This window comes from Eumetopias jubatus, unplaced genomic scaffold (genome assembly GCF_037043125.1).
Source record: "Eumetopias jubatus isolate StellerSeaLion01/CBP00866 unplaced genomic scaffold, mEumJub1_p1.0 scaffold_4, whole genome shotgun sequence".
Classification (NCBI taxonomy): domain Eukaryota; kingdom Metazoa; phylum Chordata; class Mammalia; order Carnivora; family Otariidae; genus Eumetopias; species Eumetopias jubatus.
The window spans coordinates 117,014,934-117,029,046 of record NW_028274810.1 but is presented as its reverse complement, the minus strand read 5'-3'; the positions used below and the strand labels follow the sequence as shown (position 1 = coordinate 117,029,046).

Sequence of the window (14,113 nt, the reverse complement as noted above, 5' to 3'; positions counted from 1 at the left end):
ACTTTTAACAGTAAAGATCTTTCTCCCTCCTCTTCCCTCAAAAAATGTTGAAAGCAAGGTTAGACGTGGGTCTGAGTACATGTATTCATTATAAAACACACCTGGTTCTTGTTCTTAACTCTGTTCTTCCTTTTGTTCTATTGATTGATTTTCTATAGAGCTTTTTCTTCTCAGTTTTTTTGCTTACCTTAGTTTTCTTGGAAGGTGAGAGAAAAGGAATTTTGGAAAAAGTAAATTTAACTGGAAGTCAGAAGATAGGGGTTTAGGTGCTGTTCTGCCATGAACTATGTGACTTCGGAGAGTTAGTTCTCTGCTTTAATGTCCTTAAGATAAGGGTGTGACATATTAGGTAATCTTTCAGATCCCTTGAATTAGAAACTCAGATTTCTTTTATCTACTTTCCATGTATCCAGGGAGGATAGATTTTTTAATCTCATTTTTGATGGGTAAATAACAGACTTGAGGCAGAAGTAAGAAAAAATGTAGAAGTCAGACATAGTTTGCTCAGAACTGCTGGTAACTGAAAGAACTTTGAGAAAAAATGAGTTGAAGAGGTAGAGAAAGGTGAATCTAGTTGGAACAAAAATAGTAGTTTTGAAGGTTGGAGTATAGTGGTATTGGGCACATTGTTATCCTTTCTCCAACCTGCTCTCCCACTCATTTAAATACTTTCATTGTTTAATTTTAAAATTACTTAGAATCGTGACTATTGGTTAGAAAGGTATATTTCACTAGTAGGATGCTCTAACTCCCTAACTGTTTGTGTGGTAACAGTTCACTAATTGATTCTTTTACAAAGTTCATTGATGCTGTCATTTTGAAAGTGATTCAGGTGAAGTCTAGAAGGTGATTCTCAAACTTTTTAGCTTCCTGGGATTCACCCCAAAAGGTTTGTTAAACATAGGTCACTGGGCCAACATCCAAAATTTCTGATTCAGTAGGTGTGTAGTGGGGCACAGTAGTTTGCCTTTCTAAAAAGTTTCCAGGTGATGCTGATGCTGCTGGTCTGGGGACCACTGGTCTAGAGTATACAGAATTATTAACCCAAAGATAAAGTTTTTGAGTTGGATAGCAATGGGAATATCCAGGATTATTTTTGAATTTATAGTCCGTTTTTACTTATGTTAGTTAGAAGAAGTAAAATGTAATTACTTAGCAAAGTGATGCATGATTCAAAAATTTTTTTTTCTGATTTTCAGTAAAATAGAGCATACTGACCTACATGTACTTTGATATTTTTCAGTTTTCTTGCTCTTCAAATTTCTGTACTCACCACTACATGGCTGGATAGTTGGGATTTAGATCCTTGTTGCTAAGGGTGGGAAAAAGACTATTCCTGGTTATAGTTAATTATGGATTGCTATTGGGAGATTGTAACTTCTATAATGATTCCTGATATATAGGAAATACTCAGTATGTCACTTGAATTTTATAAGAAGCCCATCATGTGTGGGATGATCTTTACCAGTTTAGAAATGACAGATCTGAGGTTTGGATATGTTAACTGTTTTATTCCAGTTCATCTGGAGTAAAAGTCAGAAAAGTCATCTGGCATCCAGGTTCTTTTGACTCTTAAGTCTGGTGCCCTCGTTACTATAACCTGTTGCCTCATATATGGATGCCCTGAAGTTTGAGCCTCAGCTTCAGGGGGTAAATGGGCTCAGTGTTCATAGGCTGTCTTAATTCCTGACTTTCTCTAGTGATATGTATCTATCTGGTGTTTAGAAGGGCCCTGAGAGTCCAGCATGCCTGTGTCATTCTTATACTGTGGAATTAGCTTTTGCAAGGCAGGTCAATTTCTGGCCTGTCTGTCCTAGAAACTCTCCTTCTTAAGCTCACCTTCAAATCAAGCTTTCAAGCTGATCATTTCCTAGCCTCTTCACAAATGTATAGTAGCGTAAAGTTCAGGAACCTCGGGCTTATTGTGTGTGTGTGTGTGCATGCATGCGCGTGTGTGCCTGCGTGTACTCATTTAATGGCAGGGGTTGGACTGAAAGAGAAGATGGTTTTATTTGCTTATTTGACATTTGGTTGAAGGTCAGTGGTTGTATATCGCATGCATCCAACTCTGTTCATGACATTGTTCCTGCTAAATTTTATCACTGTGTATTGTGAGATTTTATACTTGTCACATCAAAGTATATGATGCTTTATTTTGTGATGGGGAGTTGATCAGAGCCATTAATTGGGAAATAATTTATCTGTGGTGGTAATCAACTCTACTAAAAAATGTTTAGCAGTTCTAGTTTTGCGGAGTAGACAGAATTGATATCTACAATGCTGAAAAGTTTTTTTTTAAAGATTTATTTATTTATTTTGAGAGAGTGATAATGAGAGAGAGAGAGAGTACATGAGAGGGGGGAGGGTTAGAGGGAGAAGCAGGCTCCTCACTGAGCAGGGAGCCCGATGCGGGACTCGACTGTGGGACTCCAGGATCATGACCTGAGCCGAAGGCAGTTGCTTAACCAACTGAGCCACCCAGGCGCCCTGCTGAAAAGTTTTTAATTTTGTTTTTAGTTGATATTTTAAGTGAGGAAGAAAATACTAAGTTTTAAATATCAGTAGTATAAAATTTTTTTCTCTTTTTTAATTAGATTTTTTATTACGTTGTGTTAATCACCATACATTACATCGTTAGTTTTTGATGTAGTGTTCCATGATTCATTGTTTGTGTACAACACCCAGTGCTCCATTCAATATGTGCCCTCTTTAATACCCATCACCAGACTAACCCATCCCTCCACCCCCCCTCCCCTCTAGAACCCCCAGTTTGCTTCTCAGAGTCCATAGTCTCTCACAGTATAAAATTTCAAAACAAACTAACTGATATTGAAAAGACAGCTTAGTTTTGCTATTCTTCATAAGCCTCCTAGTTTTTAGTATTTTTATATGACTTTTTATTTTGAAGAACTATTGACTATCCCTGCTATCACCTTTCATAGATCATTAGTCAACAAGTAGAACTTTTCTTTTTATTAAATTGGAAATTAATATACCAGTATTACATTATTTCAGTAACTATAATTAACTCAACTTTGAGAGAATTGTTGCAGTGAATTTGAAGAAAATTTGGATATTTAATACTCGATGTGTCTTAAAAGTATTTTTTTCATTGCCAAAAAGCTAACCCTCTTTAATTAAAAATGAATCTGTTCTAGTTCATCATGGTTAGGTAAGGTAACAAAGCTGCTTACATGAAATGATTTTATTCCTAAGGATACGCAGCAAAGCTTGTTGAATTTTGGCAGGTTGGTAAAGAATGAACCCAAAGTTTTGGGGATATCATGAGATGTGGTTACTATTCTAGAAAATTTTGGCAAATGAATTGTGACTTATGAGGCAAAAACTAAGTATAGGATTATATTTGTCGAACTAGATTAGTAAATATTATTTTTAAAGTCACTTAGTGTTTTTCTTAGTTCTATAACAAATCATACTCTAGGTTCCTATATTTGGGGGTTAGGAGGGGCAGAGGGAAAGGAGAGAGAGAATCTTAAGCAGGTTCCACACTCAGCAAGGAGCCCCATGCAGGGCTCAATCTCAATACTGTAAGATCTTAAACCAAAACCGAGAGTTGGATGCCTAACCAACTGAGCCACCCAGCTGCCACTTGATTCCTATCTTAATTTTTCAATTTATTTTATAACAATTTTGAAACACCTTAAAAGTTAGGCTATTTTCTTTCTTTCTTTTTTTTTTTTAATTTATTTATTTGAGAGAGAGAGAGCACATGAGAGGGGATAGGGTCAGAGGGAGAAGCAGACTCCCCACTGAGCAGGGAGCCCGATGCGGGACTTGATCCAGGATCATGACCTGAGCTGAAGGCAGTCGCCCAACCAACTGAGCCACCCAGGCGCCCCAAGTTACTTTCTTTTCTCAGACTCTTTCATTTTAATGTGATGTTTCATACTTAAGCACAGTTGAGATACAGTACACCTTTCATTTTGAGAAATTTTAATAATAAATCAAGAGCCTTTTTATGTATAGGGAGATATTTATTTTGTATAATAAAATCTGTTTTCTATACTCTTTGGGCTAACAAAAACCAACTTTAGGCATTTTGTATCAAAAGCACTTATATAAAATTGAATTTGCAAAAAAAACATGATATAATCTGACTTTCATCTTATTTTTGTTTTCAGTACCTCTTGATAAGAGTACCCTATGTTTGAAACACTGCAGTAAGTGTGATAGGAGCTGAAAATCATCAGTTGGCAAGATGCAGAATATATATTGAATGTAAGCACAGTCTTTAAGGACAGACAAACCTCAGTTCAGAGATCTGCTTAAATACCTACTTTTACTTGAGCAAGTTACTTAACTGTTCAGAGCCTTTGTGACCTCTCTTTAATAACTGGGAGCAGTAATAGTACCTAACTCGGAAAGGTTCTTTGAGGATTAAGCAAGATGGTGCTTATTAAAAGCTTATCATGGTTTTTGCCACATCAGAGGCACTTAGTAAATGTTTGCTTTAATTTAAATAACAGCATGAATATTGGTTATTTTAAGTAGAGAGGAGTCAGTGTAAATCCTTAAAACTTGAATCAATAGGTATGTAAACACCTATAACTTACCTGTAGTAGTAAAATAATTTTCTAAGTGCTAAATATTCAGGAATAGAAACTAAGTGGATGTCAGCCTGCTAGAGTTCAGAGTTTTGTGACAAAATTAAGTAACGAGGAGTTTGGTTTTGTTGGTCTGAACAAAGTATATGAAATACACAAACTTCTGGTAATATACTGGCATTTTTTGGATAGAGTAGGAAAGGAATTCTTGATAGTCTAATTGATTCTTATGGTGGGAGATGGTAATGAGTAGAAAGGTAGGTGTAGTCACTTTGATTGGTTAGAACTGACTGTGAATGATTGTAGGCATGGCAGGAGATTGAAGTGCTAGGGAGGTAGACAGCAGTAGGAGTTTGAATCCAGGGATCTGAAATGAAACCTTAATTTGAAAGGTAGCGGCAACAAGGTTCTAAAGGAAAACACGTGGCTAACTCAGATCTTACCCGTTCTTTCCTGCAAAGGTTGTGAACAGATAGGCAGCAGGGTGGTCTGGCAGCTTGTACTGGACATGTGTCCTGAGGGTGGATGCCCCTGAAAAGAGGACATGAGGGATGATGTCATGGGATGCTTAGAACTCAGTGTTGGAGAAGATGTGATTTTGACATATAAGCTATTATCTGAATGTTCTGGAAAGTCTGGATTCTTTTGTACTTCCTTTTGGAATGTCAAGTTTGAATTAATCAAAAGAGTTTTGTTTTCAGTATGTTGTTCTTCAAGTGTGAAACAAATTAACATGTACCTAAAAGCACTTCCTCTAAAAATACTATAATAATACTAGATGACATTGTTCTTGTAGTTTAATCAGTAAGTTGAATGGGTGAGAGAACGCTTTTGAAAATTACAAAGCGTAATATAAATTGAAAGTGCTTCCAGGGAGCTAAAACTTTAAAAGGTTACTGTGTTATAAGAATATTATGTTTGTTTTGGATTACATTCTACATTAATTTTTATTATTCAGCAAATAATCCTCCTCCTGACATTTGTATGTGAGGGAGTTCTTACCTCTGTATTTCTAGTTCTTCTAATGTGTTTTGGTCAATTTTTATGACACACATTAGTTTCTTGCATATGAAGTCCTTATACACAGAAGTGTCTTGAGTTGTTAATCCTAATTCCCTAAATTTCTCTAACATTTAGATTATGTGTAAGTCAGATATCAAGTGTGTTTCACTATTTACAAATTAGAGACCTACTTTATCTAGGAGAACATCTAATTTAGGTATTCTTTCTATGTACTACTATAATATATCTTTACTCTTTGAGCTATAACATTGTATTGTAATTGTGTTCATTTATTTGATTCTCTTTTTCTCTACCCTCCTTCCTGAATTTGAGTTTATTGATTGGAATAATACTTTTATTTGTAGCTTTATTCCTACTTTAGTGTTTGGCACATAGTGAATTAGAGACTCAGTGTTTATTGGGTTAAATGAATGAAGAGCTGTCAATTTTTAAATTTACGTATCTTAGAAATTTTATTCTATCAATATAAACAAATGACTTATTTAAAATACATAATTTGAATAACTGTTGGGCCAATTTTTTTTTTTTTTTTTTATTTGACAGAGAGAGACACAGCGAGAGAGGGAACACCAGCAGGGAGAGTGGGAGAGGGAGAAGCAGACTTCCCGCTGAGCAGGGAGCCCGATGGTGGGGCTCGGTCCCAGGACCCTGGGATCATGACCTGAGCGGAAGGCAGATGCTTAACGACTGAGCCACCCAGGTGCCCCAAGGGACAGATTTTTAAAATACTTTGCCTTTTTGTTGGGGTGGGGGTCACTGGGGTGGCTCAGTTGGTTAAGCTTAGGACTCTTGACTTCAGCTTAGGTCATGATGTCAGGGTCATGAGATTGAGTCTGCTTAGGATTTTCTCTCTCCCTCTATCCCCCATCCCCGCTTGTGTTCTCTCTCTCTCTCTCTCAAATAAATAAGTCTTAAAAAAAATAAAATACTTTGCCTTTTTGATTAATGTGGCACTTCTCAGAGTGAATTCTGATGGTCTTTAGGACATTAATAATGTTGTCTGACCTTGTTCAGTGGATTGTCACCTATCAACGAGTAGTTAACAACTCTGCCTGGTGGCTTAAGTGCAGGAGGTCCTAGGCCACAAGTGTGTCAAGGAATTTCTCTTGTCATTTCCTCATGGTTGACTTTTCTTTATCAATACCAGTAAAGATCTGGATATATCAAAATAGATGACAGATCAGAATGAGCTCAAATAATGTTTAACTGTTTTAGTGTTAATATATTGAATATAATTTTTTTTTAATAGCTGCATGCCCATTATTTCTTTTTCCTTCCAAGGATAATGGAGCACCTATTTTATGAGTGTTAATAGATAATCTTGCCTTCCAGAAAGATTCTTGTTTTTAATCATGGACCCCTTTGAAAATCTGATTGAAATTGGTAACTCCCCGTCAAGAGAATACTGGTTCGCAGCTACATGAACCATGGCATTTTGCATACAGTCTCAGGGCATTGTGGTCTCCTGATGTAGTGAGTGAATCAGGACCTGCCCATGTAAAACAAGTGAGCTAATATAGCAATTCATCTGTAATGGTAATTCCCACCTTAGATTTCTCATATTCTCTTTGTGTTTTGACAACACTCAAGAGTTGATACTGTAGGGAACTGATCCAGTATATTCAGTGTATAACCAACTTCTTTGGTCAGTATTTGGTTCTTAATGGGTTGTGGATTTGGTCCAGAATCCATAGATACTGCTACTTTGAACAGTCTTGTATAAGTGGGAGATAACCAGTAACAGTGTTAAAAATGCTGGTATTCTCAGATGAGGCAATAAAGCATTATAAGAGTTCAGAGAAGATGAAAATAATTTTTGTTCTTGGTAATGGATTTGTTCTCAGTAATTATAGCCACAGTTTAACTTGACCATTATAGGACTTTGACCACACTAATTCAGAAAGGGTCCTGAGGAATCAATTGACAGATGATGATGATAGAATTGCATGTATGAAAATTCTGTGAAATTCAGCAAAGATCATTGTCAAATCTTCTCAATATTTCTGAATGCTATTTGTTTCCATTAAGCCTAATAACCAGTTTTAGGGTGGATTATATTTCTTGTTAAGTTTGTTTATTACACTTGTTTGGAATCAAGTGTAAAAGACACTAGACCTAGGCAGACCTAGAACAATGAAGGCAATCCCTTGTTTTCCACACAAGTAAATATCAGTTAAGCAAGGCATGAGTTTCAGACCAGGATTATAGTAGGGGATGTCGATAGTGAACATTTTATAATATTTTGAAGTAACAGATGATAAGGGGTAAGAGAGCTCTGTGCAGAATTCTCACACTGAGGAATCAAACTTCCATCTCTTTCTTTTGAACCCTTAAGAAATGCCAACCACGGTGTTTCCTTTTCTTCTTATCCCTCATTGCTTTAGCTCTCAGACCCCACCCAGACTCCCACTTCTCAGATCTTTGCCCAAATCAGTCATAAGTGTCTGGGACTCAGTTCTTTACTTTAACAGTTTTCCGTGATTTAGCCTTTAAAAAGATGACAAAACAAAAACATTTCACTAGATCTTCCAAATTCATTAAGAAAAATGTTACGTTCCATTCATACTCAATTATAAAAAATAAATTGTGCATCAAAATGTTGCTCTAGGTCAAGATAGGTATTTGTGAATACCTTTATTCAACAGTATTTTTCATTCACTGTGTGTATCAAGGCGTTATTACTGTGGGCCATTTGCTAGAATAGGGAAATAATTTCACTATATAGGGACTCTATGCTAAGTTGCCATTTTGTTAATTTTACATGTATAGCAAAGATTTTGATGTAGGGTTTTTTTTTTTTCCCTGAGGTGTCAGTGATGACCAAAGTAAGGGATTTCCTGTTGTTTATAGATTGACAGGGCATTTTGTTAGTTTGCTATTACAAAGCCCTTCAGTTTGAACCTAGCTAATGAGTCCAGTCTGATGTCCTACTATTCTCTTTTATTCACCATACTGCTTGTTGTATGGTCTAGCCAAAGGGCACAGGTTTCCTTGAACTGTCCCTCCAGTCTTTGATCAAGAGGTTCTTGAGGACAGAAACCTCATTCCACTTCTCTCTGAATCCTCATTATCTGGCTGATTGCCTAAACTTGGTTTTAAGTAAATGAACATTGATTGGCTAACTGAAAGTGTGTACACTTTACCTTTTTTTGTACCTTGTTCATTAAGTCTAAATCCTAGAAGTTCGTTACCAAGACCAACATAGATAATGTCACCCAAGAACATTCAGTGAATTCCCCAATTTTCTCTGAACTATTATTAATAGCATTTTCTGTAAAACTTTTGTATATACTTACCAGTTTACCATATATGATATAATAACAGTGCCTAGCAAGTGCCTTAATCTTATTAGATGCCCAAATATATATGGAATGAATGAACAGAAACTTAGTCATTCTTGATAATGGTAGTATTTATGGCACTTCTATTTAAGGTTCAAAATTTGATTAGTAAATGTTACAAAAATTAAGAGATAATCTTGGTTATTTGTGTTACTTAATTCTTGGCCTTCATCCGAAGTTTATCAATCTCTAGATATTTATGTAAAGTGTATATAACATGCTATAGATTATTATGAAGCAGTTCCCCAAAATACAATTTTTAGTCTGCTTGTTACATCAGACATCCTGTCAGTGAACGGAATTTGAAATATTTTAGCAAAACTCTAAGTTACTTAAAAATGCAACCCAGACATAAATGATTTGAACTTACTTGGATTCTGACTCTTTGCCAAATTCAGTCAAGGTATGAAAATAAAGATGTATTTAACTCTGTTACTGTGGACCATTCTCACTTGGAGAAATGTTTTAAACATGTGGAGTTGTTTATATTTGAATTTGAAGGAACCTAGAGAATAAACCCCTAATATTTTGATCAAAAATAAAAAAGATGTGATAATAAACGTGGAATTAGAAATTTATCCATTTTTATAATTGATAGAAAATGTGTTTATTATGGTGAAGTGGCCATCGAATGCTGGAAAATAAACCAAAGGGCATTCTTACCTTTAGGCTTCCCTCAGTGCTAGTGCCAGTTTTTATGTTTCAAGAACCAGAGGAGCAAAAACATACAATCAGAGCAACACTGCAAAAGACAATCATTAAAGCATTGATGCTCAGGGGTGGGGTCGGCATGTTCACCTGGGGGAGTATGTTAATTCCCTGGGTTTTCTTTTGTTTATGCTTTTCTTTAACAAAACGTTTCTTCATCCATGCTCATTCCCCAAAAAAGGCTGGGAAGAGTAAGCTCTAACTTAAGGTTATAACGTCGACAGCCTTCTTAGTTCTGAAGAAATGTACAGATCGTCTTTAACATCACTTCTTGTTTGTCCTGAGCAGCCCCCAAGTGGCCGGTGTGTGTCTGTCATTGGACTAGATGTTGGGGGACGAGCGATACAAGGATGGACATGACTCTGTTATTCCTTGAAGCTCACAGGCCCGAGCCTGTCCCTTCGATCTCTGCTACCATGAGAAATGTTAATAAAAGTTTTGTGATAAAAGGATTACCTATTTCTTTTACTTTGGTAATGGTAAATGTTTTATCCGCGTTGACAGGACCAAGAAGCCTTTCAATAAAGAAAACAGTGTGACTTGTTATCCAGTATTTTCCCACGCTGTTTAACTGCCAGACCCTTTTGTGGGTCATGGGTATTAATTAAGTTGCAAGGCTGTAAATGCTCTGCAGCACACAGTTTGGGAACCTGCCCTGAGATGGTTATTGGCCATGTGGGTGCAGTGAGAGCAGCTGGGGCAGGGACCTGGGAGGGAGGTCTTTACACACGGGATTACACATTAAACCGAGCCTGGAATGAGGAGTAGAAAAGGAAGGGGGAGATAGAGCTTAGGGCTAGACAGAAAGAACAGAGTGTACAAATGCACAAATGTTTGACAGAGCTCGGTGTTTTTGAGGAAGCCCCAAGTAGTTCAGTATCATTAAACCAAAGTGGGGAAAGAAGCTATACACCAGAGAAGGATTCAGGGCCCTTGAAATGTTTAAGAAGCCTTGAATAGCATGAGTGATGTATAAAGCCCATAGTAATCAGTTCCTAAAATTCGAAGTTATGTAAGGTCTGTCGTGCTTCATAGTGAAAGCCAATTTTCTATAGGGAGAAGAAAAATTCCAGATTTATCAAAAACTAGCAAAAATATGAAACTATTATGGCTGAATCATCTACCCTGTGCTGCTATTGAATTCTTAAGGTTATTTCATGATACTTTTTAAAAATTTTTGAGTCATCTGTGAACATTTTATATGGTACATTAGGAGCGATGAAGCAATTTTCCATGTTAAAAGTTTCGAGTTAACTAATTTCTATTTTGGAATTTATAGTAGGAGAATCATCACACATAAAGACAGAACAATGTGGTTATTTTTATACTTTAGAATTTAAAGTTTAACTGAGCTTTCCCTACTATCATTGATGCACATTATAAAATACTGGAAAGTGTAGAGAAATATAAAAAACAAAGTGGTTTTGTGCCATAAAGAGACAAATGTACATGTTGGTATTTTTTGCTAGACAAATTTGTTTTACATACTTACAATTCTACTGAACACAGTGCTGCTACTTTTTTCCATTTTCCACATTGTGTTTTCCTCATGTGTAAATACCACATTTAAAGACTATATAACATATCATTCAGTGGCTATACCATTGTTTGTATAGCTGTCTATACAGTCTCCAGTTTTTCTAACTAAATTTTTAGATGGTTTCTGTTTTCTTTGTTATAAATATTTTGTATATGTGGTTCCAGAATTATAATGATAGAGTCAAAAAGTAAGAATGTGTTTAAGGCTCTTGAAGCATGTTTTCAAATTACTTACCAAAACAGTGCAAGTAATTTATATTTCCACTGGGAGTGTATTGAAGTATTTCTTTCACTAGGTATTGAGACCAATCATTTAAAAAAAAAAAAACCAAAATAACAAACTTTGTTGGTTCAGTAGTTTAAAAATCCGGACCCATATTGTTTTGTTCATGGTTTTCATGGTAAGCAATATTTCAGTTAAATTATCCTTTTTAATACTTGGTGTAAACAAACGTAAGAATTTTCTCTTGATACGAAGCTCCTTTTTATTTTGGAGGTATCCATCAAGAATTGAAAAAATTGACTATGAGGAGGGCAAGATGTTGGTTCATTTTGAGCGTTGGAGTCATCGTTATGATGAATGGATTTACTGGGATAGCAATAGGTTGCGACCGCTGGAGAGACCTGCATTAAGAAAAGAAGGGCTAAAAGATGAGGAAGATTTCTTTGTAAGTAGCCAGCTTTTTCCATTTGCTAGCTGTGTAATGATACATTTCAGAATGAATTCTGTTAAATATTACAAAAGCTTTTTTTTTATAAAGGAAATGCTTATTTATTATACATGGTATTGATCTTAAAAGTTGTTTAAAATAGGATTTTAAAGCTGGAGAAGAAGTTCTGGCTCGCTGGACAGACTGTCGCTATTACCCTGCCAAGATTGAAGCAATTAACAAAGAAGGTATGTATTTGAAGTAATCTGAGATTTATAATGGGATTAATGGTAAAATTTAACTGGATTTCTGATTTTAATTAATTATGTAATTGTTACATATGGTTGTTACTTCTCTTTGTTTCAGACTTAATAAATTTCCTGCTAATATTCTTTTTTGGGAGTATTTCATTTGTAAATATAGAATAACATGACACCTGATCTACTTATTGCCTAAATAAACTTTAGGAGCAGTAGATAATTGGTTAAAATTGTGCAGCATTCAGTTCACAGGCTTACATTATATGCATTTTATTTCTTCTTCTCTGTTTCTAGTTTGTCGGCTAAGTTATTTTTATGAGTAGCTCAACCAGAATGTGAGGGAAGGTTAAAAGATACAAGGAAATTCAAATCAGGTCAACTTGGAAGTAAAATACTGTACAGTTACGTTTTCTGAGGAAAGAGTGTGAAAATTTATCAATTTGAGAATTTCCTTTATTGCATCTTTCCCCTGCCCCTGTTTTCTTCATTTCTATAGATAAAATTGAAAGTTAAGTTTTCTAATAGCCTTTGTGGTATCTAATATGATATTGAGCAAAAATTACCGAACTGATCAGGTGTTGAAAATAACACAGAAATCAAGTATGTTAGTGTGACCGAAGACGAATACATCTGTTGGGCATATAATATATTGAAAAAAACAGAACTTCTAGACTGATTAACTTGGAAAGGCTTGAGAATTAGTATTTAAATTAGTATTAGGAATATACTTAAATATTTTATTTTTTAAATTTCTTATTTAAAATCTCACTTTTAAAAGTTGTAAAATAGTTTACAAAAAAGTGTATATTTCAAGTCAGTAATACATTAGTTTTCTATAACAATTTCTTAAACTTGACCACTCATTCATTCTTTTCACTGAAGAGATACACATTGAGTGACAGCTTCTTTTTGCAAGAGGAGCGTTTAAGTAAGGGGATGCTTCCTTTAAACCTGAAAGACAAGTCAGCTAGATAAAGAAGGAATGAAAGGCTTTTTCAGACAGAAGAAAGGGTATATTGCAGAAGAACAGAAGAGAGGCCTGTCACTTTTTAGGAATTGCAAGACTTTGGTGTGACTGGAATGAAGGAGTCCTTTAAAGGGAATAGAACATCAGAAGAGGTGGGAGAGAGAAGCAAGAATCTGTGTATGCAATGTCTTGTTACAGAATTTGAATTTTATTTGGAGGTGATGGGAAGGAACCGTGAAAGGGATTTAAATGGAGGAGATTTAAAGTAACACACTTGAGAAAAAGTGGGAGCTAAGAGGAGATAAAAGGGGAAAACATTTAAAAAAAAAAGAGATATATTAAAGAATGGTAGGTGTGGAAAAGTAAATCGTCTGGCTAGAAATTATGATATAACTTTATAAAGGCTTATTCCAATTTATTGCTTTAAGGAATGGAAATAACAAATATGGCTATGATTTTGCTACCTACCGCTAGTCACCTTACTCCAGGAAGAGTTGAGGGGCATCTCCGTTGTCAGGTTTGCCGGTTACTTTTCCTTTTCTGGTCTGGCCTTTATTTCACTGTGCACTTAGACTTCTTGAGAGCCCATATCCCTGTGTCTTACACATGTGCGCTCCCCAGCTTTCTAGTCCAGAGCCTAACACATAGGCAGTCAATAACAGCTTGTGGAAGGAAAGGAGGAGGTAATGGATCAATTCTGTTGGATAGTAAATGGACCTACCCAAAATAAAAGAATATGAACTACAATTAAACAACATTCTCTATTTTAAGGAAGAGCAGTTCCTTTAATAAGAGTGGAGAGCTTTGAGAACTTGCCTCCATGCTTAAAGCTCCTTGGGAGTATAGCATATACAAGTCCATGTGTACACACACATGCAATGCACTCAGAAGCAAAGCCCCCATATTTTATCCTACCCCGTTTGTCAGTGGGCATAGAATACAGAAAATTAAATTTGTATTAGTGTAAGAGTGAAGACACTTATTGTAGTCTCTGCCATTTCAGGAGTTTAAGTGAGCCCTTAGTGAAATATTGGCAGATGTAATTTCTTTTTAAAAAATC

At 35.7% G+C, this 14,113-nt stretch overlaps 1 protein-coding gene across 11 annotated transcripts in view; it reads left to right on the top strand.

Annotated features, from left to right (window-relative positions):
• PHF20L1 (PHD finger protein 20 like 1) overlaps nt 1-14,113 on the top strand; it is a 73,167-nt gene that overhangs the window by 7,999 nt on the left and 51,055 nt on the right. For all 11 annotated transcript variants that reach the window (XM_028105554.2, XM_028105561.2, XM_088022750.1 and 8 more), the window contains exons 3-4: nt 11,673-11,844; nt 11,990-12,074. In XM_028105554.2, coding sequence (XP_027961355.1) covers nt 11,673-11,844; nt 11,990-12,074 — 257 coding nt within the window. The remainder of the gene's footprint in view (nt 1-11,672; nt 11,845-11,989; nt 12,075-14,113) is intronic.